The sequence below is a fragment of the Anolis sagrei genome, chromosome 2 (genome assembly GCF_037176765.1).
Source record: "Anolis sagrei isolate rAnoSag1 chromosome 2, rAnoSag1.mat, whole genome shotgun sequence".
NCBI classification, from domain to species: domain Eukaryota; kingdom Metazoa; phylum Chordata; class Lepidosauria; order Squamata; family Dactyloidae; genus Anolis; species Anolis sagrei.
This window is the reverse complement of record NC_090022.1, coordinates 149,321,646-149,348,595: the sequence shown is the minus strand read 5'-3', so window position 1 is coordinate 149,348,595 and position 26,950 is coordinate 149,321,646. Positions and strand designations below refer to the sequence as shown.

The following is a 26,950-nucleotide window of genomic DNA, read 5'->3' as shown; positions in this document are numbered from 1 at the left end:
GCTGGGTTTTCATGTTAACAACATCTGAGGTGGATTCCCTATCTTCAGGTCTCTCGTTCTCTCAGCTCTGCTGAAGATATTGGAGATGGAGCCTGGGTGTTTTTGCATGCAAAGCAGGTGCTCGAAGCTCTGTATGCAAAGCTGATGTTATGGAGTTATGATTCTTCCCAAGAGAAAGTGCTTTGTTTTCAAACTACTGAAAATAGCTTGTAGGTTTTTTTTAAGGATGAGAGAAACAATGCCAGACAAAGAAACCAACACACCGAGGCCTTTTCCTTATTGCCATCACTCAACAGCTCATTAAGCTTTCCCTCACTGGGGTGGCTGAGCTCCGGATGTGGGCCACTGTTTGAGGTTTTGACGAGAAAAGTTTTTTTAAAAAAAACACAGAGATGAATATAAAAGTTTCCTCTTGAAAACAGATCAGCTTCCTCCATTCTCTACTGACGCAGATATGGCGAGGCTAGGAAGGGGGAGGGGAGGGATGGGCCCGGGCACTGCTAGCTAGTGCCCTGCTGAGTTGCCAGAATGGATCGGTCCTCTTTATGGAGCAATGCCAGCTCTGCCGGTGGGTCTTCCTAGGACCCTGCATGCTCTGCCAAGAATTAGGTAAGCAACAACACTGGACAGGTCCGGATCAGCTGTATATCCTAGGCACCTTTTTGACATTTGTATGCATGTGTGTATGTGGGATCACAAGTGGTGGAAGGCAACAGCTCTGGGGCAGAACAGGGTGAAACTGCAGCAGAATGAATCTGTAGGTCAGTGGGGTCTCTGTATGGTAAGTGTGTCAGTTTTTTAAAAAATTGAACACCAAGAGCCACCAGGCAAAGCCTTATGCAAAATAGAAGCATAGATTGTGTGGAGAATTAAGGAACAAGGGTGCTTCAAAGCACATGATCAACCACAGGAATCAAGGTTGCAAGAACTTTCACACACAGGCCCACTCCTGGTCCCACACTCCCACCTCTTTGTGTTCTTTTTCAGCAATTTTTGTCTTCTTTGCCAAGGGTATGCAATGCGGCTTTTAAAATTTGCTATTCTTATTATTATCAGATAGTGGGAGTCACTTCAATTACGTTACTGCAAATCACTCAGGGATCTATCAGTAGCATCCTGATTGATTTTCTATCCTCCACCAAATTCAGAGGCCACTTGGTATTATGTGCTGCAGATTACCATGCCTTCAAATTTTAAAATATCTTTTCTGGAATTCTATTTGAATTTTCAAGTGAGTTACAGCCACAAGTTTCAGGGTGCATCTACACTATAGCCTGACACCACTTTCGCTCCCATTTGCTGTAAAGTTGTACTGGAGGACCTAAAAATGAGGAAAGAGCATATTTTAATCAAATCCACAAATAATCAAATCTGTAATAATCAACCCTGTAAATGTGCAGGGCTGACTATTCTGTAATGCAATTCCATTGATTTCAACTATCTCCATCAACACAGCAACAATCTCTGTTCTCTGATTATTATTTTTTTGGAATATACAATCTGGACAAGGGCTGCCTGAGAGTATCTTAGTGCTGATTTAATTTCACAATGGCTGGCATCCTGTTGGTGTTTTACACACAAAGAATTGACCTGCTGTATCCATGAAGTCTGCATTCGGATTCAATCAACCATGGTTTGAAAATATTTTTTTAAAAAATATCAAAAGGCATACTTTGATTTTGTCATTTATATAAGGGACACGATTTCATTACTTTTACTTACTTAGCCAATCCCTCGTTGGACAAGTAAGATGGTCTTCCTTGATGACTATTTTTGTGGGTTTGTAGGTGGCTGTGGAGCCCTATTCTTGACCCGCATCTTCTCCCACAGTGAAGGCATTGGTTTCCAGGTGGAAGGCGGTCCCGGTCGGGGTTGGCTTGATGCGCCTTTCTCCTGGCACATTTCTCTCTTTCACCCTCCACTCACCCTCGAATTCTGCAGCACTGCTGGTCACAGCTGACCTCCAGCTGGAGCGGTCAAGGGCCAGGGCTTCCCAGTTCTCAGTGTCTATGCCAGAGTTTTTAAGGCTGGCTTTGAGGCCATCTTTAAATCTCTTTTCCTGTCCACCAACGTTCCGTTTTCTGTTCTTAAGTTCAGATTAGAGCAACTGCTTTGGGAGACGGTGGTCAGGCATCCGGACAACGTGGCCAGTCCAGCGGAGTTGATGGCAGAGGACCATCGCTTCAATGCTGGTTTCATTACACTGTTGTATTTAATGGAAATTGAGCATCTACAGATTTTTCACAGGAGGTCCTGGAACCAAACACCAGTATCTACCAAGGGCCCACCATAATCATTTATTGTGGAAGGGAAGTGCGGATGCGAATGATTGAGACAGTTTAAACAATGGAGTTTAACATTGAGATTAATGATTTTAATGTTTATGTATCTACAAGGTCTGTTTATGTCCATCATTGAATGTTTACCATTTATATGCTGTGTTCCGCCCTGAGTCCCCTTCGGGGTGAGATGAGTGGAATATAAATGTTTTAAATAAATAAATAAGTAGGTGAGTATAGATTTATATTATTCAAACATGATGTGCAATCTTAGCAATGATTTAGTTACATTTATATCCTCAGATTTATTTATAGTGTCTTTCATCCAGACACTGAATCAAGATTTCATCACATTGAGGTCCTTGCTGCATCACATTGCCTTAATTCCCTGGGGTGGGGTGGGGGCTTTGGGATAGGGCAGTGGGGCAAATTGTGGAACAATGGGGTAAATCTATCACCTGCTGTCCCGCATCACCTGCAATACCCACTTGCCCATCACACGCCACAATAGTAGCTCTCTAGCGTGGTCCTGCGTTGTCCCCTTTGTTCTCCACTACTACTACCACCACCACCAGAACTAGATTTACATCGTGGGGTGAAATCCAATGGGCTCTGTGCCAGCTGCATTGACAAAGTGTTTTAGGACAGGGAATTAAGGGAATGTGATGAGGTCCTCAGGTAGTGAGGTTCCTATGCCCTTCGATCAGCTTTCTCTGTTCTGGTACCCTCTGTTCTGGAGCATAGTTTCCATCTTCCCAGCCAACATGACCATGTTGGTAAGGGTGAAAGAAGTTGTAGTTCAGCACATCTGGAAGCTGACAAGTTGGCAAAAGATGCTTTGGATCAAGCCACTCAGGCACCTAAATAGAAAATAAGATTACCTCTTTTGCTCCTTATTTTTGTATACCTTCAAGTAATTTCTGACTTATGGTGACCCTAAGGCTGTCCTGTCACTTGGCTTTCTTGGCAGAATTTGTTCAGAGGGAGTTTGTCACTGCTGTCCTCTGAGGCTGAGAGAGTGCAACTTGCCTATAGCAACTCAATAGGTTTCTATCACTGAGTGGGATTTGAAGCCCAGTGGCCTATTTAGCATTCACACTCTGCTTGTCTCTGTTGCTCCTTACCCTTGTGTTTTACATAACAGCACCACTGTCCACACATAGACATACGCTCCATTACATTACATATAATTTGTGATCATGCCAGGAAAGACTTCATGTACTCAACTGAGCTATAAGAACACAGGGGCAAGTCATTAAAGAATAATGTAGTTATGGGGATCACTGTAGAGAAGAGTAGAATTGGGGCAATCTTGTTCTTGTCAAGATGTCAATTACAATTCCCATCATCTATCACCAGCAAATGGAGTAGTGTGGACAGCTGGGTACTGTAGTCCAGCTGCAGAACCACAAGATCCCTATACTTACAGCAGAAAAATCTGACCATATTAACATAGGGATTCTGGGGAAATATATTGCAAAAAAAGCTATGTTTTTCCAGCTTTGACTTTATAAAGGTTTGAATATTCAGACTGCTAAGCTCTTCTTACCAGTCTATTATCAAGGGTTGAACTTAATCATTTCCCAAGCTTTTCAAACAGCATGCCAAGACTGCATCAAGAAGAAAGGGCCCTCTGAAACCTGGTTCAATGGGGCAAAGACCCCACATCATCCATCTCCATCTCCTCTACATTACGACGAATTAATTTTGCTTTCTAAAAAGTCAAGCACAGTGTCAGCCAAATTTTGTAACAAATGGTGCATGTCCTTAGTTTGAAGGAGAACATGGCATCTCGCCCATCCGTTTGGACTATTTGTCTGTTTTATCATTTCCCTGCTGATGTTGACTCAAACCACAAAGAGGAAACAAGGCTCTCAAAACATTAAGTGGTACTTGTGATAACAGTGCTTGCCACTCTCCTTGACAGATCTCATTAGTTTACATAGAGCATCAGAATCTGACACCTAAATTAGAAACATCTCAAGGATGAAATGCCAGGAAAAGCTCTTTCATCTGAGCAGTCCATGCGGAGCGAGCCTGGATACTTAATAGCCTTCCCCTGGATATGCTTATACTTTAAATAGGTTAACTGCAGTACCCATCCTCCCTACTGGTGATGCTGGCTGAGGTTGATGGGTACTGCAGTTTGGTACATCTGGAGGTCTCTCATGTTGGGCAAGAGTGGCTCAAGAGGAGACAATGGATGGTTTGAAAATGAATGTGATTACATTAGAGGCATCATCTGCCATTTAAAACAGCAAGCACAATTCAGCTTTGTTGTTCTCTGTAGGAAGAGGTATCATTTCAAATGGCATCCACTGGAGAGCCCATTGACAGGAAATTACTAGAAGATTATCATTTTGTAGCAAGGTGGGTGCCCATTGTCACAGCTGGTGCAGTGATGGGCACTACATCCCAATGATGGAAGAATGACTGGAGAAGCAGAAAATGAGGTATATAGTCAGCCCTCCATGTTTGTTGGGAAAACTGGGAATAAAAATACATTTTTTCGCCTTGAGACATCACCTTTCTAGTCTCCAAATCCTTCAGCTCAACTCTATGATCAATTTCAACTGGGAAACCTTGATAAATTTAATGATTCATGGATTTGATGAAAATTGCCTTTCTAGAAATCTCTAAGGACCTTATCACATTACTTGGTGAAGTGACCCATTTCACCTGGATTCATCACTGAATTGAGGAGAAGTCGGGTGAATCCATCAACTCGTATACCACTCCCTTGTGGCGACGCTTCCCAATCACATGGAGGAAGTGTCACCCAAGTGGTGCAAAAATGGGCTGACTCCAATGGAGTCAGCACAACACAGGAATACTCCCGTGATGTGAGGGAAGCGTCATACAACACTTCCACTCCAGTTGGTGGAGGGGCCTCCACCGGAAGTTCCATAATGTTGGGTGATGGGCAACATACTCATCTGTCCTCCAACTGAAGTGGAAGAATCATACGACCGGTCCTTCCATGAAGCAGAAATTAACCACAGAGTCACACCGGAGAATGTGGAGATTCCCAGAAATAACATTTTCATTAAATTTGTGAATAATGAAATCTGCAAAAGTCAAATCTGTAAATGTGGAGGGCTGGCTCTGTAGTGTGGTGTGCTTTCTTGACTTGCAAGAGAAATTTTAGCTTCCCTTTGACATTTCATAACAATTGCTTTGTTTACAAACACAAAAGCAGAAGAGAACTGGAAGCAGACAGCAGACTCTCTTATGAGGCAATAGATCACTCTCTGCAGCAGAACTGCAGTGAGAGGTTTGTTTCTTAGACATCAATATGAATCACTTCATTTTGAAACATAGTAAACAAGCCCTGATGTACCAGCAGGGTAGAACTTGGGGGCAGATGTCCATCAACCTCCTTAAGAGAATGAAGACACCTACCTCCATGTTCTATCCTGCTGGCACTACTGTCTACACTCTTAAGGTACATTCAGTAAATAGTTTTCTGAGCTCCAAACTGCTCTTGCACATCCTTCCTTTTAACTCAAGCTTGAAAAATAGCCCTCATATATGTTGCCTCCACTCTCTTTAAATTGCTGCATCATTTAAAAAATGTAATTCTCACAAATGTGGCATATGGTCCAATTTTATACAGGTCTACTCAGTCAAACCACATTTAAAAAATTATCTTGAAAAATAGCAGAATAAACTGGAGGCTGTTTATTTATTTAAAATATTGCCTTAATGTCCCAGGCATAGAAAAGAAATATTTTCACTTTGGAACAAGAAAAATGTCCTGTCTGAACAAATCTTACCAGAAAAATCCAGGAAAGTGTCACTATAAATGAAAGTTGAAGACATGCAACAACAAAGCATTTAGAAACACTCCATTAAAAGAAACCCCAGAGGTCCTCAACCATCTCCAGACTTGTGTATGATCCCATTCACTGCCAATTATCAAACAGCACCCATAACAAGAGACCAGCAACCATGACAATAGCTCTTTTTAATTAATTAATTAATTGATTAACTAACAGTATTTATATTCCACCCTTCTCACCCCACAAGGGATTCAGGGCGATTACAAGGCACATATACATGGCAAACATTCAATGCCAATGAGATATACAACATATATAGACAGACACAATTTAACATTTCAGTTTAACATTTCAGTTTAACATTTCAGTTATCCGGCTTCATGAGGGTATGCTTGATTCTGGCTCAATTCCGGCCACAGGGGGAGCTGCTGCTTCACCATCCATTTGTCATACCGAGTCCTTTCGATGGAGTACTTCCTCATTCTTCTGCACACTGCAGGAAGGTTTTTTTTTAATGACATCATAAATTAGTTAAATTAGCCTCCCTGCATAAAGCTGTATCTAAATTTCCTACTTGACAGATGCAACTGTCTTTTTGGCTGCAAAGGTTGACAGTAAGCTAGACTAATGGCTGGAAACTCACTCTGACCCGGGCTGACTTTGAACTCATGACCTCTTGGTCAGTAGTGATTTAATGAAGCTGGCCATCAGCTAGCTGTGACACAGCTGGGTCAGAATGTCAAATACATTCTGCCTCCAATTTTAACTACAGTAATACCATCAACACAACCAACAGCAACATGGTGATGTGAATAGAAGCCTGTTAAGGTGTTCTGCAACCTGTGTTCGGCTTCAAATGAAATATCCCAAAAGAACTCAGTTCCCTAGGGTTTCTTTGTTTCTCTGTAGGTTCTCAACAGAGATGGACAAGGTCACCTCATGGCTTGGCCAGTCTTCTTGGGAGAGGCGCAATGCATGGGCCAAGCATAACTCCAAATGGCCAGCTGTCAAAGAGGAGATACCTGATGTTCCAGAGGATGTACTTGATCTGAAGAGCCCATGTTTGGAGAATGGTTTCCTCCAAGGTGAGATAATTGCATGCTAACATGGATGTATACTCACTTGCTGTCCTTCTTAGTAATATCTCCACCCTTAGAATTCCAAAAGTAAACCATTACAGTAAAAAGATCTTCCAAAGTACTTGGTGAAATTATAGCTGCAGTTTTTCCAAATACTTTTCTAGTTGCTCGCTATTAAAAAGCTTCTCAAATGGCTATGGGGAGGAGGAGAGGGGATCCAATTAGATGTTAAGCAGAATTTGCATTAGCAGTCCTTTACCTCACCCAGGGATGCATGACTCTACAAAGAGAGATGTAAATGAGATCTTTGTTTGTCTTCTGTCCACTAATCACAAACTATAGCATGCCGAACTTAAAATACAACATTGAAGAAAATCACCTTCTGCCATGAACAGAAATCTTTCACCATTTGAGGAAGCATCCTTTCCAAACAAATGCTAAACTTATCATCTATCTTGACTCTTATTTATGAAGGACAGAATACTAAAAGTTGTTTTTCAGTAGTATAAAATATAGCCAAGTAGCGATAACCATGCATCCTACTCCTTTAAAACTAACTAAAATCTCTGCAAAAAGAGTGAGGTTATTCTTTCTGATGTTACAGTTGTGATGTATGTTAGTTGTGCCTTCATTACTACAAAATCTGAATTAGTTGTTATTTGTAGTGAGTGACTTCCAAGGTTTCCCTGTCTCACTTCATCTATTTTGGAAGGAAAGGGTATGAGATCTTCATGGTGTGGGACAGTTGACCTTGCATACACTAAGGCTTTTGTGATCAAGTATTCCGGTGGTGCAGTGGGTTTAACCACTGAACTGCTGAACTTGCTGACCAAAAGGTCGCCGGCTCAAATCCAGGGAGCGGGGTGAGCTCCTGCTGTTAGCCTCAACTTCTGCTAGCCTAGCTGTGCAAAAACATGTAAATGTGAGTAGATCAATAGGTACCACTCTGGCAGGAAGGTAATGGCACTCAATGCAGTCATGCCAGCCACATGACCTTGGAGGTGTCTATGGACAACGCTGGCTCTTCGGCTTAGAAATGGAGATGAGAACCAACTCCCAGAGTCAGACATGACTGGACTTAATGTCAGGGGAAAACCTTTACCTCTTCTTACCTCAGGAGGTGCAACAGAGCTGAAGGAGAAGTTTCTAATATTTCTAAAAAATTCTACAGAAGCTGACCATATATAGTTCCCATCAACTCTGGCATAATAGGTTCTGGACTACATTTTGATTCCTTTTCTAGGACTGGGTGGGGGCATGTTGCTGGACTCCAACTTCAATCATCCTTCAATATGGCTATGCTGGCTAGAGTTGACAACATTTGCATTTCATCAGCATCCAGTAGGTTACAGCTTGCAGAAACTCCTAGCCAACTGTAGCCCTAAAATGCAATATTTTCAAGTTCTGCCCTGCTCCTGAGCAACGAGCCTGCCTCATCTATTCAGTCAGCTGCAACTTTTGTTTTTGAGTCATGTTGTTATTTCCGTCACCCAGGTGGCATTCTTTTTTTATACTTTCCTTCTCTCACACTTTTGCTTTTTTCTGCTACAGTTGTGGAAAGTGAAATGGGAGGAAGATATTGCTGTGTATGAAAGCATAATACGTAACATATACTCTGAATCTTGTGATCTAAAATGGTGTGATGGTGGCACAGCCAATCAGAATAGAAATAGAGTATTATTATTATATATATAAAAAACCAGAACTGTTTTTTAAAAGCTGAAAAGGTGGAACAATAGAGGACGGAGTAGGAATATTCCTGCCAAATTGGGATAGTTGGAAGGTATGATGAATTCTCTCATCAAACACGCCTGCCATCATCATCTTGTTTGTCTTGGTATGGGGCAGCCTAGGACCTGCCCTACCCTGTCTGGATGTAATGACACTATGGTTTCCACTAATTCCTACTCCTGTGCAGTTTTCCTCCTTGTATCTATATATCTTATAGATACAAGGTGGTTCAGTGTAGCATTCTTCACTACTCTTAATTTGATTAAGACAATGGCTAATGTTTAAAAAGAGGCATTCACTACCCACTTTGGTTCTGAGTGAGGTTGGGAGGGGATGTTGTTCTAAACAATATACAGAGGCCATGAAGTTGTGGTAGATAAAAGACTTCCTGCAGTCTTGCGGGAAGTTTCCCTTCCTGTTTCAGGGCCAAAGGCAACAGACTGTCACATAGTTTGGATCTAGATTTTGGTCTGGATTTTCATAAATAGCCTGTATAGAGAAGTTCAGGGGAGCCATGGCATGTGAGTGAAACAGCTTTAACTATTTCCCCTCCCACCATTAAAGTACTCCCTATTTTGGTTTGCAGTAATGGAAGGAAACTGGGGACAAAGGGGAAAAGAGAGATCTTAGAATTTATTTATTTATTTATTCAATTTATATACTGCTTTTCTCCCCCAGGAGGACTCAAAGGGGTGTCCAACAAGATCACAGCAATTCAATGCCTTACAACATATAAAAACCTAGTATAAAAACAACTGTAACATATAACTATTAATCAAATTAATCCATATTAAATTGAGAAACAACAGCATCTAAACATTTAAACATGGAATTTTTTTTGTCGTGTCAGGAGTGTCTTGAGAAACTGCAAGTCGCTTCTGGTGTGAAAGAATGAGCCATCTGCAAGGACATTGCCCAGGGGATGCCCTGATGTTTTTGATGTTTTTACCATCCTTGTGGGAGGTTTCTCTCATGTCCCCGCATGGGGAGCTGGAGCTGATAAAGGGAGCTCATCCGCACTTTCTCCAGATTCAATCCTGCAACCTTAATATAAAATATTAAAATCACATAATCCAAAAGCTGAAGTCCGAGAGGCCTTTATTTAGAAGCTAAACAAAGAGTACTGTATAATACAGTTGAGGATCACTTGCCTAAGAAAACCCTATGGCATTCGTAGGGTTATTATTAATTAGTAGGTGACTTGAAAACAAACATCACCACCAGTGTGGATTCAGTGCCCTAAAACAATGGTTCCACCAGTCTCCTCCACATCTATCCATCATCATCATCATCATCATCATCATCATCATCATCATCTATCACTCATTGCTGAGTATGATTGTCTTTCAGGGGAGAGTCTTGGTGGTGGATCCGTAAGTGACTGTAGGGACTTTTTTTGAATCCACATGATCTTTCTCATTGAAAACATAAATTTCCAGATGGCAAGCAGTCCTTGCTTGATGCACCTTCCTCTTGACACATTTTTTCCCTTTCACCCTCTATTCACACCTCTTCAAAATCCACAGCATTGTTGATAACAGCTGACCTCCAGTTAGAAAGCTCAAATGCCATGGTTTCCCAATTCTGAGTGTTTATTCCACATTTTAAAAAGTTTGCTTTAAACCTATCTTTAAATTTCTTTTGCCGTTCCTCCAACATCTATCAATAGCAAATGTGAATATTAATGTTGTGATATGACATAACAGAGCATGTTTGCAATGAGATAGAGCTGTGCAATGAATTCTATACTGTCTCCATAGCAAGTTTGACCATGCTCTACTTGCCATTGTAAGACTTGGACCTGGTAAGCAATTCATAGGTAGGGTCTAAAAACATCAGACCCTTGCCTGATCCTGGAAATTAAGAACAAACAGTCCTAGTTAGTACTTAAGATTATGGATTGGCGAAAATATGGCTCTGTGCTATATTTTAGAGGAAGGAATTTGAAAAACCATCTCTGAGTATTCCTTGCCTAAGAATACCCTTGAAATATTGAGAATATTGATATAATCAAGAGAAGCTGCATGTTTCTCAATCAAGATAAGTAGATAAGGATTTTGCTGTTTAGGAAAAAATGCTATGTTCAAGAAGGGCAAAGTTGCTGGAATATAATGATCAAGTGTTATAATGTGGTATTTTATACTTTGGAATCACCGCCAAGAAGTAGATGGAAGCCAAATTACGTATAACAATTGTTTACTATTTTTTTCTATATATTTTTATTTTTCCTTCTTCCTTTTTTCTATTATTTCTCTCTTTCTTTTTCTTTAGTTATATTTGTACTGGTTATCTGTATGTACTAAGTCCAAAATATCTTTTTACTTTGTATTTTAGTTTATTTTTTTTCTTTCTTTTGTTACTGAACTCAAAACTCAATAATTTTTTTTTAAAAGAACACCCTTGAAATCAATGGTAACAAGAGTTCCTATTCACAAACTCTCCTTGGAGACTATGAGTACTTCCTCCTGCTTGAAATAACAAGCACAAGTTGAGGACAATGGTGACTGTGGGTTAAAGGTCCTCTTCCTCAACCCCATAGTCCACAAATGTTTCCTTCTACCTTTAGCAGTTGTTTGTTAAAGAAAAGGCGACTGGACAGGACTAAACATCTTGGATGACTTGCTCTTTATTTAGCAAGAGATCCTGGAACTTCAGACAGAATGAAAGGGAGGGAAGGGATACTCAGCTTGGCCTTCCTTAGCTTGAGTGCCCTTTTGGTGCTCTAGACTACAATCTTCAACAATGGTCGCTATCTTTTATCATTGGCCAAGCTATCTGGGGACTAAGAGAGGTATAAGATTTGGAGAGCAACAGGTTGGAGAAAAATTCCCTTCCTTATGTTCCATTCCCTTAAGTATTATCTCAAGGATACACTCATAGGAGATTGTATTGATTGGCCTTTCCTATATAGTAATTTCACCAAGGAATGTACAAATAAGTGCATATTTTTTCATCTTTCAAACAGGGAGTTCATCTAATGATGTTGAGAGCTGGCTGGAGGAATGCAGGTGAGTTTATCTATGAGATGTCATGTACCTCAGGTGTGACAATTGGTAGGCCAAATAGGTTGGGTGACAATGGAATACTCAAGGTTACTAAGTGGTCTAGAACAGGACATTGTGAAACTGAATTACTGGTCCCTCAGTATCTGCTAAGTGTTGGTTCCTGGACCCCTGGTGGACATAAAAATCCATGGATACTGAAGTCCCATTATATACAATGACATAGCAAAATTTATTTTTATTTATTTATTGTGTCAGGGGCAACCAGACAATTGTATTACATTTCTAACAGAACAAAACAAACAAACAAACAAACAAACAAACAAACAAACAGAGAAAACACAAAGTTTGCAAGCTTGGTAGTTGATTAAATGTCCTTTGACCAGTAGGTGGCCACTTGGAGTGCCTCTAGTGTTGCCACAAGAAGGTCCTCCATTGTGCATGTAGCAGGGCTCAGGTTGCATTGCAGCAGGTGATCTGTAGTTTGCTCTTCTCCACACTTGCATGTCGTGGATTCCACTTTGTAGCCCCATTTCTTAAGATTGGCTCTGCATCTCGTGGTGCCAGAGTGCAGTCTATTCAGTGCCTTCCAAGTCGCCTAGTCTTCTGTGTGCCCAGGGGGGAGTCTCTCATTTGGTATCAACCATTGGTTGAGGTTCTGGGTTTGAGCCTGCCACTTTTGGACTCTCGCTTGCTAAGATGTTCCAGAGAGTGTCTCTGTAGATCTTAGAAAACTATTTCTTGATTTAAGTCATTGACATGCTGGCTGATACCCAAACAAGGGATGAGCTGTAGATGTCACTGCCTTGGTCCTTTCAGTATTAGCTGCTTTTTCTCCGCGGATGTCAGGTGGTGCAATACTGGCTAAACAGTGTAATTTCTCCAGTGGTGTAGAGTGCAGACACCCAGTGTCTGACAACCAAATAGCAAAATGTTGTCCCTTATATGAAATGGCAAACAACTCAAACAGGTGCTGGAGAGAGCTTGAAGATAAGCTTGAAATAAACTCAAAATGGCAGGAGGGACAGCAGAATATGCCTACAAATCAGTGTCATACTTGGCATGCAGGAACATGAAGATTTGCATTTTTGGAATTGTTTTGAATATATTTGGGCTGCGGTTGGTTAAACCTGTGGATGCAGACTCCATAAATATAGAGGGAAAATGTAGTTCCAGAAATTTCAACGTATTGAAACTGATATTAATCCTGCCACTGCACCCCATATTTTTAAAGACCATCTTTGCCAATATGTTTTGAGTTTTGAAAAGTTAGTGTGAATCAAAAGTTACTTTTGATTACCATAGTAAAGGTTGCACTATCAGACAGACTTGGTTTGTTTTCTAAGGGTCAGTACAATTGTCTGACCCATTTTAAGCCTTCCAAAACTTTTCAATTGCTGGTTTCCATGAATGCAACATTTTCCTACCTATGTCACTAGAGGGAGCAATTGTATCATATATCCAGTTGTTAATTTTTTAAAATTGACAGTTGGGGGGAACAAAGTCAGTAGAAAACCATCCATGATAAATTTTAGTCTAACTGGCAAAAAAGCTATCCAAGGTCCATAGTTGTTGTTTGTTTGTTTTTTTTTGGGGGGGGGGCGGTGGAGTTTAGGGTTCAGCACCTTGGATAGTGCCAGTGATCATGGATAGTCCACAGAATTCCCAGCCATATCTTATGGCAGCTTTGCTCTAGACTTCATGTTTGCAACAAGCAAAAAGCAAACTGCTTGGTAGGGTTGGCTTTAGCAACATACATCATTAGAGTGAAATGAGTGCCTCTGTGGTCAAATGGCAACCCTTTGCGGCCTCCCCTTCAAGGCCAGGGCTCTTGCCAGATGGGACTTGTTGCTTTTGATGTTCCAGCTGGCAGAGGAATGCAGAATTATAGGGATAATATTTGAAATCAGCACTCCAGATGATGGAAGTAGCTTAATAAATGGCGAAAGATTTATACGATCTGAGGAGAAACCAGAGTAGCTTAATGATAGTGCCAGCTTGGATTTTTGTGTTTTGAGGATTTGGTGCAAATTAAAATAAGGAATCTTTTTCACCATCTGTACTAAATACTCTCATTTTACCAATTGTTAGTGGGCAATATGCACATACCTTAAGAAATGTTAAAATCTGTTTAAGCAGTATGACTAGAGTGAATGATCTTGGCATTTGATTGTAAAATGGAGCCTGAGATATGTACACATTAGGAATATTTCTGATAAGCCTATGGGAAAAGCTCCTCTGAGAATAAAGAGATGTTCTTGCTGTCAGGCCATAGGCAATTTATTGTGTTTAGAGTAGCTGCCATTCTATTAGCAATGAAAATGTGGTCTGAGCTGTGTGAAATTTAAGAACTGACTTAAAAAAACAGATCTCACTGGGAAACAAATGATATTTTTTATGTATTGTCAAAGGCTTTCATGGCTGAAATCACTAGGCTGTTGTAGGTTTTCCAGGCTGTATGGCCATGTTCTAGAAGCATTCTCTCCTGATGATTTGCCTGCATCTATGGCAAGCATCTTCAGAGGTTGGGAGTTCTGAGGATGCCTGCCATAGATGCAGGCAAAACATCAGGAGAGAATGCTTCTAGAACATGGCCATACAGCCCGAAAAATCTACAATCTAGATATGTTTTATGTTATTCTGTTTTATGTTTTGCCTTTGGGGTCTCTATTTGGAAATTAAAGGGTTATGGGCTAAATACCGTAGAGGCAACAGATGTTATCTGATCTTGGAAGCTAAGCATGGTCATCCTTGGATGTTAGACTGCCAAAAATACCAAGTGCTTTTCAGAGTAAGGAACAAGAAAAACCACCTTTGAGAATTTCTTGCCTAAAAGCAACATGTGTAATTCAGAGGCAGAGGATGTACAACAGCTTTTAGCTAAATAAAATAAAATAAAATAATGAAAATAATTGAACTTTCCATTTTGGCTTTCAGCTCTTCAGTTGATCCCTTCCCTGAGAGCATCTCTGCTCCTTTGGCCTGTGGTAAGTGTTTTCCATCTTATTTGTTGCAGGAATGGGCAGTTTCTAGGAATCAGGAAACTGTATTGGGAGCCTCCTCCCCCCCCCCCCCCACCCAATCTACAAAGGTGAGTGTACACACCTCCAACATTTTAGCAGTGTGATGGCAGTCAAACCAAAAAATGTTCATGGTAAAAGCACAAGTAAAGTCTGTGCCTTGCTTTGAACCAAATTTCAGATGTTCTGGGCATTTTTTAAGAGTTCACCTTCAGGTTATATAATGGATACTGCATGTGGCTTATTTATTTATTTTGTGTACTTCTACCCCGCCCTTCTCAACCCCCGAGGGGGGATTCAGGATGGGTTACAAAAAGGCACAATTCGATGCCTGCACAATAATACAGATAAACATATAAAAACAGCAATTAAAACAGTTATAACAGTTAAAAACAATCAATATATATCACAGTCAATAAACCAATCTCAGGCTCCGCGTTCGACAACTCAGATTCCATATTTCATTCTCCATTGTCTATTCCTATCAGTCGTCGTAGTCCTTTATTTATCTGCCAGATTGCCTAAATGCCTGGTCCCAAATCCATATTTTTAATTTCCTTCTAAAGGAAAGGAGGGATGTTGCTGATCTAACTTCCCCGGGGAGTGAATTCCACAGGTGAGGGGCCACCACCGAGAAGGCCCTGCTCCTCATCCCCGCCAATCTCACTTGTGATAGAGGTGGGACCGAGAGCAGGGCCTCCCCAGAAGATCTTAAACTCCGAGGTGGGATGTAGAGGGAGATCTGTTCGGACAGATACGCTGGGCCGGAACCGTATAGGGTTTTGTAGGTCAAAACCAGCACTTTGAATTGTGCTCGGAATTGGATCGGCAGCCAGTGGAGCTGACATAGCAAAGGGGTGGTATGCTGTTGTTCTCTCTGATTTTACTGTGTCTATCCTTTGAGAGTGAAAGAAAATGAGCTTTGACATTACAGGGTGGCCATAATAATAATGCACTCTATTTAAATTCTGCTTTATCTCCCCGGAGGAACTCAGAGCAGATTACACTACACATATAAGGCAAACATTCAATGCCTTTTACACAAACAAGGACATACAATATACAGATAAGGTAAAGGCCTTCCCCTTTTCATTTCTGCCATCTGGAGGTAATGCTCAACTCTTGTTCCATTTTCCATGTCAAAGGAGACTGCTGTCTGTAGACATCTCTGATCTTTTTGTCGGCATGTTTGCATGGGACACCCTTTTACCCTCCCGCCAAGGCGGTACCTATTGATCTACTTACATAGCATGCTTTTGAACTGCTGGGTTGGCAGAAGCTAGGACTGACATTCAGGAGCTCCCCCTGACCCATGGCTTCAAACTGCTGACCAGTGGGACCTTGGACTTAGTTGCAAAAGTCCAAGCTTAGTTGGACAATTAAAGGCGTTTAGGAGTTTGTTTTCCACACTCAAAGAATGATACAACCAGGGGCGGCTCAACCCATTACGCAAAGTAAGCATTTGCAGTATAGTTGATTTTGCTCAGGGGCACTCTTGAGGCACTCTAAGGGGAAAATAGACCTTGACATATGCGAGTTGTAGTTACTGGGATGTATAGTTCATCTACAATCAAGGAGCATTCTGAACTCCACCAATGATGGAATTGAACCAAATATGGCACACAGAACTCCCATGACGAACAGAAAATATATATCAATGATTGGTTGGGGGGGGGGGGGGCAAAATACTGTTTGCTTACCGTTGAAAATTACCTAGGGCTGCCTCTGGATGCAACCTGTGCTATGTGTGTTGACTTGTCTGTGCTGTCATGGATTTATATAACACTTAGCCAGGCCTATATAAAAAGGGCTTCATAATGCTGCATTCCTGATAATATTTCATAAAAACAGTGCATAGCTTTTTGACCTTCGTCAAATCGTTCAGCCCCTGGCTTCTTGACTATGCTCAAGAGCATTTCTCAAGAGCATTGGGATGATTGTGGCTTTGATATGCATTTCATTACAGGATCCTGCAGCAATAGAACCAGCTTCGAAGATGATCTTAGCCTGGGAGCCGAAGGTAAGGAGAGTGAGATAGATAGATATTTCTGCACTGAGTGAATATCAAAAAAGGAGCTAACATTTTTGGATGAACCTGCAGACATTTTATGAACAAAAGAGAATAGTTTCTGCATTACTGAGCTAAATGACTAGCAAACAGAAAGTAGCAGGATAACACTAGTGAATATGCACTTACTGAAAATGGGACAGATACAGATTTGTAACACTAGTATATGAATCAATAGTTCCAGTACAAAATGTCAGCCATATCTTTAAAGTTATTTTTTTGTTTTGTTTTGCTTGGCTTGCTGTCATATCGAATTAGCTGAGATAAAATCAGGCAGCACAGTGTTAGATCTGATGTATCATGACGGGACTTATGTATGATCAAGTCTGTCTTTGTCAAGCAGCTAAGGCCTTGGGAGGTCTACTTTCAAAGATGTGAACTCGACTTTAGAGTATAGCAGCTCGGATTTCACAAATGGTATCTAAATTTGCATCTTACCACATTGTGAATTATTAAGATAAGAAACATTGCTTTCATCTAACTCACCAAGCCTTCAAAGCAATTAATGAAATAATTAATTAAATGACCCACCTTTGCTCCAACGTGGGATCTAAGGCAGATTCCAAGAAAGATTTTTTTTAAAAAACAAGGAAAAATGCAATTAGACATGAAGTCATGTTAAAACAGCATTGATTTGAAACAGGGATCCTCAAACCTTTGAAGCCAAGGGCTGGTTCATGGTCCCCCAGACTGTTGGAGAGGCATATTACAGTTTGAAAAAAAAACCCCACAAATTCTTTTGCATACTGTACATATCTTAATTGTAGTGCCAAAAAATATATGACTGGACAATATAATATTTAAAATGAAGAACAATTTTAACCAACACAAAATTACCAGTATTTCAGTGGAAAGTGTGGGCCTGCTTCTGGCTGATGAGACAGTCAAGTGAATTAGGATCATTATTGTTATGTGCCTTCAAGTCGGTTCAGACTTAATCTAAAGTTTAGGGCAGGGGCCAGGGAAATGACCTTGGAGGGCTGCATCCAGCCCACAAGCCTTAGTTTGGCGACCCATGATTTAAAAATTATACAAGTATTTTTAAAAAAATACAATAAATATAAAAATACAGTATATCTACATAAAAAACATTGTGATCAATCAGTGAATCATCTAGTGCTTGTTCTGAAGCATGGCAGAGAAAAGGCCATCTTAGCTAAAGAAGGGAATTCCAAAATTCCAACGCTAGTGAGCAGTCATAAAAAGTCCCTCTCTTATGTCCTCATCAGATGGGTCTGGGACAGTGCTAGGACTGAAAACCAAATTTCCCAAGTTGAGGAGGAGATAGAATCATTATTTTTCTTGCAAATTGAACTCTGGAATGCTCAACGGGTTGACAGTTTACATTAAATTCCAGTAGGAAATACGTGACAATAAGTCAGTGAAAACGAGAGTGCTGTAGGCAACACCAAGAGGTCAGGGTTCAGAATGGCTGATGGTAGGAAGAAGATCAAAGTTCTAGTATTCAAAACATACATTATTTGGCTTATTTTAGGCTTTTTGGCTGATAACTAACCTGGAAAGGATTTGGTGTAGCTATTGTTCTTGAATGCTTGAATATTCTTGAATGTTTTTTTCTCCCCTTCTTTCTAGCAATGTTTCTCCTCAACAAAGGCAGAGCTGAGTCTGGGTAAGAGGCACAAACTTTCATTGGAGCAAAAGTTTTGTACATCTTGAAGATGTCAATATTTAATTTGGATTTTTACATCTAGATAATAAGATTTAAAATTAAAATTAAAAATAAAGCTAGGAAATGATACATTCGAACTACTCCTCCCAGCTTCATTTTAAGACTGGGGTATTTGTATGGATATTTAATCAATTGAGGCCTCAATACAATAATTCCCCTCTTCCCTGATACCTGTATGTATTTGCTGGAGAATGGAAATTGCATAAATGCTAGATCTTGCGATTAGGCACAGAAGAATCTGAGAGTTATAAGACAGGTCATCTCCATAGTGAAAGGCTTTCATAGCTTAACCAATTATACATTACTAATTAATTACACAAAATTATGGTTCAGGTAACTTAAGTGGTGTTGTTGTTTATTCGTTCAGTCACTTCCAACTCTTCATGACCTTATGGACCAGCCCACGCCAGAGCTCCCTGTCAGCCGTCACCTCCCGCAGCTCTTTCAGAGCCAAGCCAGTCCCTTCAAGGATACAATCCATCCATCTTGCTCTTGGCTGGCCCCTCTTCCTTTTTCTTCCATTTTCCTCACCATCGTCTTCTCTAAGCTTTCCTGTTAAGTGGTAGATTTTAGAAATTAAAGCAACCAAAAGACACTTATTTTTCTTCTTTATCTGGGCATCTGAGGTGAGAAGGCAAAGTGCAAGGCCAGCTCTCTCCAAGTACATGTGTGTGTGTGTGTTAACTTTTTCATCTTTGTAGTTGTTGAATATCCCCTTAAAAATCCTATGGAGTTTAATCTGGTGAGGGCAGAGCTCAGAAAAGCTGCTTTTTGAATGACTGCTCTTGGACTCTTCCAGGTACGATGGAAGATTCTACGAGTGTATTCCAAAAAAGTTGCCTTTCCAAGCTCTGTTGGAGGATGCTAAGCCTTCTTGGTTTGAGAACACTCAGAAAATGGCAGTTCCCAAGTTAATCGGTGGAGAAGGAATTCCTGTTAGACCATTGTTGTTGCCATAAATATACCCTGTCTCCAAAGATGGAGACTATATCACCCTGCAGATGCTATTGGACATTCTGTTACTTCAGTTATGCTGTTGGGGGTCTGTTGAGAGTAGCAGTAGAACAAAATCTGGAGCACTGTGTATTTCCTCACTCTTGCATTAGTGGGTTTCTTCTTCTAGACCAGATGTGTCAAGCCAGATAAATCACTTTTTTCCTCTTTCATTGCAGGTTCCCAAAAGATAGCAGATGGTCTTCTCAGCATATTAATCTGGATCACAGCATGGCTTCCAGTGCCATCTCGGGCAGTACAAACAAGACTACCTCCAGGTAAATGAGGAACATTTGGGTAAGGCTTGGCCTACCTATGTCCATTGGCAGCTGCTGACCTCCATTTCAATGAGGCTGGATCTGCATCGCCATATAATGCAATTTGAAAAAATATTAGTGTAGACCCATATAATACAGCATAAATTGAGCCTGAGACAGTGAATTTACTACTGGTTTTAATCTGAACTTTAAGAGAGGTACTCCTGGTGTTGAACAGATTTTATGGGGTGGGTGGGTAATAAGGTTTGCCATATTGGCTAGTTCCTTTAAAATTAGAAATAAAACCTACAAGCAGTTTATCCCTGATATGGAAGGTACCAGTCATTACTGCCTGCACCACCATATTCCAGTTTTGGAACAGGAACAGGAATACCGGATATATCACCTCAGATGCCCAGATATCATACAATGAACACAAACACAGAGACAAAGGTAAAGGCTTCTCCTTTCATTTCTGGCTATGGAGGTAGTGCTCTTTCTCCATTTCCAAGCTGAGGAACCTGCGTCAGTAGAAACTCCTGGTTGTATGGTTGTCATGACTGCTTGGAGCATACTTTTGCCTTTTCCCACGCAAGCAGTAACTATTGATCTACTAACATTTGCATGTTTTTGAACTGCTAAGTTGGCAGGAGCTAGGGCCAACAGCGGCAGCTCACCCCGTCTTGTGGATTCGAACTGCCAACCTTCAGATCAGCATTTCCGCAACACAAGGGTTTAACCCATTGCACCACTGTGGCCCTCACTTGTAGCTTAACCAACCAAACAAAATTATTATGAGAACAAATCAGTGATAGTGGTGAATCCCATGGTTGTTGATGTTTGAAAGAAGATGAGGAAAATAATTAATAATTAATTGAGTTTTGTGTTCTTCTAATTATTAGTACAATTCCATAGCATAAGAATTGTACTAAGACAGTGGTTCTCAACCTGTGGGTCCCCAGGTGTTTTGGCCTACAACTCCCAGAAATCCCAGCCAGTTTACCAGCTGTTAGGATTTCTGGGAGTTGAAGGCCAAAAACATCTGGGGACCCCAGGTTGAGAACCACTGTACTAAGATATACACATAGGTGAGGAATATAAAGGGTTGGGGTTTTTTTTCATGCCAGGTGTGACAGGAGAAACTGCAAGTTGCTTCTGGTGTAAGAAAATTGGCTGTCTGCAAAGACATTGCCCAGGGCATGTTTTACCATCCTTATGGGAGGTTTCTCTCATGTCCCTACATGGGGAGCTGGAGCTGACAGAGGGAGCTCAACCATGCTCTTCCCGGATTTGGACCTCTGATCTTTTGGTGTTCAGTCCTGCCAGCACAATGGTTTAACCCATTGTGCCACTGGGGGCTCGTATAAAGGGGGTAAACACCAGGATCATGGTCAAATTTGTGCAGACATTAGGTCTGTGGTTGTACTGCTACACTTGCTTACTTGGAAGTCAACACCAGCAAACTCGGACTCACATAATCAATAGACACTATGGTATTTCTGATATTGCCTCATACTGGAATTAAGTAAGAGTACGAACCAGTGAGCATAGCTGGTATGTTTGAGAAATGCAAAAATAAGTTGAAGATTGTTTATATTTGTACACCCCATTCATCCTTCTCCCTGTAGTATCTCAGAGGTGTTGGACCTTTGTGAAGTGGATGTGGAGACAGTCCTCTGCAACTTGGGCTTCATTCAAGAGGAGCCGCAGGCCACATCTTGGATCCCAGCCCGGTTCTTCTCTGTTCCATCTCAGGCCAAGGGCATTGATTTCCAGCTTTTCCTGAGAGCCCAGGTGCAACGGATTGAGACAGAAGATCCTTGCCTGATCTTAGCAAGTGAGTTTGACAGAGAGGCAGTTCTTCCAGAGCTGTGATCCCAAAGGGAAGACTGGAGTCAAACTCAGGAGAGAAGTCACAGTCAAGTAGCAAAGCACATGCCTTGCATTGAAAAAGCATTGCATCCAGTCTTTGACATATCTCTCAACAAATTTCTGTCCACAACCAAAGTTCTCAAACAAATGTATATGTGTCCAGAAAGCCACATATTATTTTGAAACATAGGATGCTTGGGATGTTCAAACAATATAGGCCAACTTCCTAGAGATGAAATCCATTTGGATGGGATGCTGTTAAAGGGCACTTTAATTATTATGAAAGAGTCAAATGCCATAAAGCCAGCCTTAGGGTCTACCTGCAGCCCAAGGGCTCAGTTTTACTTATCATTGACTTATCTATCTTTAGATTGTTCAGCTGACCAATGTGGATGTTGTGGGGAGGAGATGGGGGCTTTCAATTAAGCTAAAATTCCTGCTACAGTTTGTTGTATGTTCCAGGCTGAGCTTGTAAATGTTAGTGTAATGCTAATTTATTACTGTTAATATTAATGCTGCAAGCAATTCATTAACCTTGATTATTTAAGTGAACCTCATCAAATTAATTCACTACATTAATAGCTGATCCACCAGCAAAAATATGGGCATTTAATTTTTTAAAGCAAAACAATTACAATTACTAAATTACTAAAATATCAAGGCTCTATAAAGTCATGAATCAAAAGAATGTGAAATGCTAATTGTGCTATCCTTTGTTGATTTAAATAATGATTTTAAAATGACTGATTCAATTTTTGTGCATTAAGGCAAACAGATACCGTAAAAACCGGCATACTAGACGACTTTCTAAGCCAAGAAAGTCATCTTAAAAGTGGGGGGGTCGTCTTGTGTGCCGGCTATAAGTTCCACCACTTGAGGATGCCGAGAGCGAGGGACGGGAGCAGCCATGAGAGGCCAAAGGGAGCCTGCTGGTCTCGCAGCTCAGCTGGCCAGCCCTCCCGGCAGACCTGCCGATTCTCCTCCTCCCCCCTCCCATCCCCAAGCAGCGCAGCCTGCTGCTCTTGCCCCTGCACAAGCTCAGCTGGCCACCACCCTCGCAGGCCTGCCACTTCTGCTCCTGCTCCTGCTCCTCCTCGTCCTCCTCCTGGAGGAAAAAAGGGCAGAAGAGGCTGCCCTCCACCACCCCCAAGCAGCAAAGCCTCCCATTTCCGACCAGCTCAGGCCTCTTTCTCCTGATCCATCTCCCCTCTTTGGGGTTTCTTTCCTTTCTCTTTGCTCAGCTTCTCCTTTCTTTCAGCAGCTAAGTTTTAAAAGTTTTAAAGAGCCTGCAAAGGGAGGAAGAAAAAGGTCTCTTTCCCCCGTTTTGTTTCATTTCTGCAGCCAAGAGCTATGTAGCCTCTGCAAGGGCGAGCTTGTCTTAAAGGGGAATCGCCAGTGAGAGGGGCGAGCTAGTCTTAAAGGGGAATGCCCTCCTTAGCCTTCCCTGTTTAAGAGAGCCAGTACCATACCAAACTACAAGTCCCAGTTTTCTATCAGATTGTTTTTAATTTCAACTCTCACAATTCCTAACACCAGGCATAGGCAAAGTTTGCCCATGCCTGGTAGAGAAGCATCCTACATTTCTTCAGGGTACATCAACAGTACTGTAGAAAAACACAAAAGGTTCAGTTCTGTTGAGCACAAACTCAAATCACCAGATATACATCTGGAAAAATAACAGAAATGTTCTAAGAAAGTTTAGCTTTTGAGACATATCCAGAACATGTTTTCTTTAATAGCAGGAGAAATTAACTCATTTCCAGCCATGCCAACAATGTGTGTATTAAGTGGGAAAATCATGAACACATAGAATCATAGAATCAAAGAGTTGGAAGAGACCTCCTGGGCCATCCAGTCCAACCCCATTCTGCCAAGAAGCAGGAATATTGCATTCAAATCACCCCTGACAGATGGCCATCCAGCCTCTGTTTAAAAGCTTCCAAAGAAGGAGCCTCCACCACACTCTGGGGCAGAGAGTTCCACTGCTGAACGGCTCTCACAGTCAGGAAGTTCTTCCTCATGTTCAGATGGAATCTCCTCTCTTGTAGTTTGAAGCCATGGTTCCATTGCGTCCTAGTCTCCAAGGAAGCAGAAAGCAAGCTTGCTCCCTCCTCCGTGTGGCTTCCTCTCACATATTTATACATGGCTATCATATCTCCTCTCAGCCTTCTCTTCTTCAGGCTAAACACGCCCAGCTCCTTAAGCTGCTCCTCATAGGGCTTGTTCTCCAGACCCTTGATCATTTTAGTCGCTCTCCTTTGGACACATTCCAAAAGTTTCAGGTGGCACTATTCCCCAGAGAAAATTGCAAAGTTTAGTAAATCAATATCAAAAGTTGCATTTAGATCAGGCTTTGGCCCTCCAGGTGTTCTGGATTTCAACTCCCACAATTCCTAACAGCCTACTGGCTGGGTTGCTGTGAGTTTTCCAGACTGTATAGCCATGTTCCAGAAGTTTCCTCTCCTGATGTTTTGTCCAGATCTATGGCAGGCATCCTCGGAGGTTGTGAGGTCTGTTGGAAACTTGGCAATATATCTGTGGAAAGTCCAGGGTGGGAGAAAGAACTCTTGTCTGCTTGAGGCAAGTGGGAATGTTGCCACGTGGGAATGTTGTTGATTAGCATTGAATGGCCTTGCAGCTTCAAAGCCTGGCTGCTTCCTGCCTGGGGGGATTCTTTGTTGGGAGGTGTTAGCTGGTCCTAATTTTGTATTGTCTGAATTTCCCCTGCTTTTTGAGTTTTGTTTTTTATTTACTGTCCTGATTTTAGAGGGGTTTTTAAAAATACTGGTAGCCAGATTTTGTTCATTTTCATGGTTTCTTCCTTTCTGTTGAAATTGTCCACATGCTTGTGGATTTCAATGGCTTTTCTGTGGAGTCTGACATGGTGGTTGTGAGAGTGGTCCAGCATTTCTGTGTTCTCAAATACTGACTGTTAGGAATTGTGGGAGTTGAAGTCCAAAGCACCTGGAGGGCTACAGTTTGCCCATGCCTGATTTAGAGCCATCTCAAAAAGGGTATATTCATCAAGCCCTTTGGGCAAGACCTTGGAAATACCTGGCTGCAGTGCAAAATCTTCTCAAGTGTTGGGTGGCTTTAAGGCAACTTCTGTCCCCTCAGTTTACCAGTATCTGCTGCATTTCCCTCCCCTGAATTATACTCGAGTCAATACGTTTCCCCAGTTTTTGGTGGTAAAATTAGGTGCCTCGGCTTATATTCGGGTCAGCTTATATTCGAGTATATATGATAACTAGAACTGGATGGCCACCTGTTGGGGGGGCTTGCATTGTGTCTTCCTGCCTGGCAGGAATGGGGTTGGACTGAACGGTCATTGAGGTCCCTTCCAACACTAAGGTTCTATTATTATTGTTATTATTATTTCTGTTATTAAGTAGAACAGGATGGCCACCTGTCGGGAGGGCTTGGACATGTGTTTCTGTCTGGCAGAATTAGGGTTAGACTGGATGGCCATTGGAGTCCCTTCCAATTCTAGGTTTCCATTATTGTTGTTGTTGGGGAAAGGACATTGGACCCAGCTCTGGTCTCACCCTAGGCAAGGTAAGATAGAAATTTATAGAAATCAAATCTGATGTTTTTATTTTTTATTTTTATTCGGTGTGCGATGGAAGAGGGGTGGTCTTATACGGCAAGTATATCCCAAACTCTATATTTTAATTGGAAAAGTTGGGGGTCGTCTTATACGCCCAGTCGTCTTATATGCCGAAATATACGGTACATTAAATTTCAACCTCTGCTTTCAGGCACCACCAGTGCTAATGTAAGCTTTTTTTGGCTATTAAAAATCATTTGTTTATTTATTTATTTCCAGTTTTGTCTTGTATGTAGACTCACAACAACAATGATTAGATGGACAATGAATGCACGATCTCTATCATAAACATATGAGCCCATTTGGATCAAGATGGTGGGTCTTCTTGGACTGATATTGTTCTTTTGACTCTGTACACCTTTTCTTTTGCAGGTCGGTTCAAGCAGGTCCAGACTCTGGCTGTAACTGCAGATGCGCTCTTCTGCCTCTACTCTTATGTATCTAAGACCCCCGTGCAGAAGATTTCTCCTGCCCAATTGTTCTGGGCTTTCCCTGAAATACCAGAATCATGGAATGCTCCCTCCAACCCCGAGACTCTCTCTCCACTCCAACGCCTGCAAAGAGCTGTTTCCAGGATGTGTTTGTACATCTCGCCACGAAAGAGAAGGCTTTCAGGGGCATCTGATACACAGGTTCCCATGAACTGCTTGGAACAGATTGTACAAGAAGTGATGGCAAAGGCTTTCAAAGACAGATTGGATGGGATTCACATAGTGACTCCTGAAGACCCCATCAAAATGGAGAGTGCTTCTTCAAAATCAATTATGATGGACTCAACTCCTGTGACTTCCCCCTGTTTCTGCTGTGAAGCTCCAGCTCAGTCTAAGGAAAATACAGATCTCATCTTGCTGGGCTTACAACCACGGCTTGCCTCTTCCACTGATGGAACCAGCAGGGAAAGTCTGGACATTGATGGCTTTCAAAAATTCTTCCACCATTTTTCTCCACCACCAGTTACAACTCTACATGAAAGCAGTGAGGAATCAGATGAAGAGTCTTCTGAGTCAACAGAAAAAGGCTCTTCTGGAAAGGAAGTGTGGACAGATCTGTCCCAACATTATAGTTAAAAGGGAGAGAGCAGTTAACCATAACATTGGCAGATTGAAAGTCACTTAAACACTGAAATTCAGTGGCAGGACAGTGTGGGTGCTTCAGACTTTAGTTCTTCATTTGCATTAGGCCTGGCCTACCTTACTGCAAAGGGCATAGAAATAATGGTAGTGAAGGTGATGGGTTTTCTGAAAGAAACATTTAAATGCTGGATGCTAGTATTGGACCACGTGCATGGCAAGAGTTGGATTGGATGTCCCATGTGGTATCTTCCAATTCTATGCTTCTATGAGTCTATTAAATGGTTTGAGGACACGGATTCCAGAAGTCACCCAGCTTTTTGAGTGGTAAGAGATGGATACCTCAGAAAATGAAAGCTGACTTATAATGTACCTGATCACTGGTTCTTCTAGCCTTCTTTAAACTGGCTGTGCTAGGGATTGAGTCATGAGCTTCCTGCACATTATGCATACATTTTACAATGCTAGGCCCCCAACTTTGTTTCAGCAACATCACTAAG

At 41.5% G+C, this 26,950-nt stretch overlaps 1 protein-coding gene across 1 annotated transcript; it reads left to right on the top strand.

The window, feature by feature from the left end:
• The first annotated feature begins 463 nt into the window (after positions 1-463).
• On the top strand, positions 464-26,447 carry TESPA1 (thymocyte expressed, positive selection associated 1). Its single transcript, XM_067464824.1, has 9 exons — positions 464-609; positions 6,971-7,146; positions 11,837-11,879; positions 14,811-14,860; positions 16,860-16,913; positions 18,555-18,591; positions 19,824-19,922; positions 21,530-21,738; positions 25,753-26,447. The coding sequence occupies exons 1-9, from the start codon at positions 554-556 to the stop codon at positions 26,445-26,447; spliced, it is 1,419 nt and encodes a 472-aa protein (XP_067320925.1). The 5' UTR covers positions 464-553.
• The last annotated feature ends 503 nt before the right edge of the window (positions 26,448-26,950 follow it).

What these genes read in the sequence shown, in the direction of transcription:
- TESPA1 (XM_067464824.1), top strand. Translation starts at nt 554, where the DNA reads ATGCCAGCTCTGCCGGTGGGTCTTCCTAGGACCCTGCATGCTCTGCCA. An exon ending in AGCTGGCTGGAGGAATGCAG is followed by an intron (nt 11,880 to 14,810) that starts GTGAGTTTATCT and finishes TTTGGCTTTCAG; the next exon opens with CTCTTCAGTTGATCCCTTCC. An exon ending in AAAGGCAGAGCTGAGTCTGG is followed by an intron (nt 18,592 to 19,823) that starts GTAAGAGGCACA and finishes CTTTCATTGCAG; the next exon opens with GTTCCCAAAAGATAGCAGAT.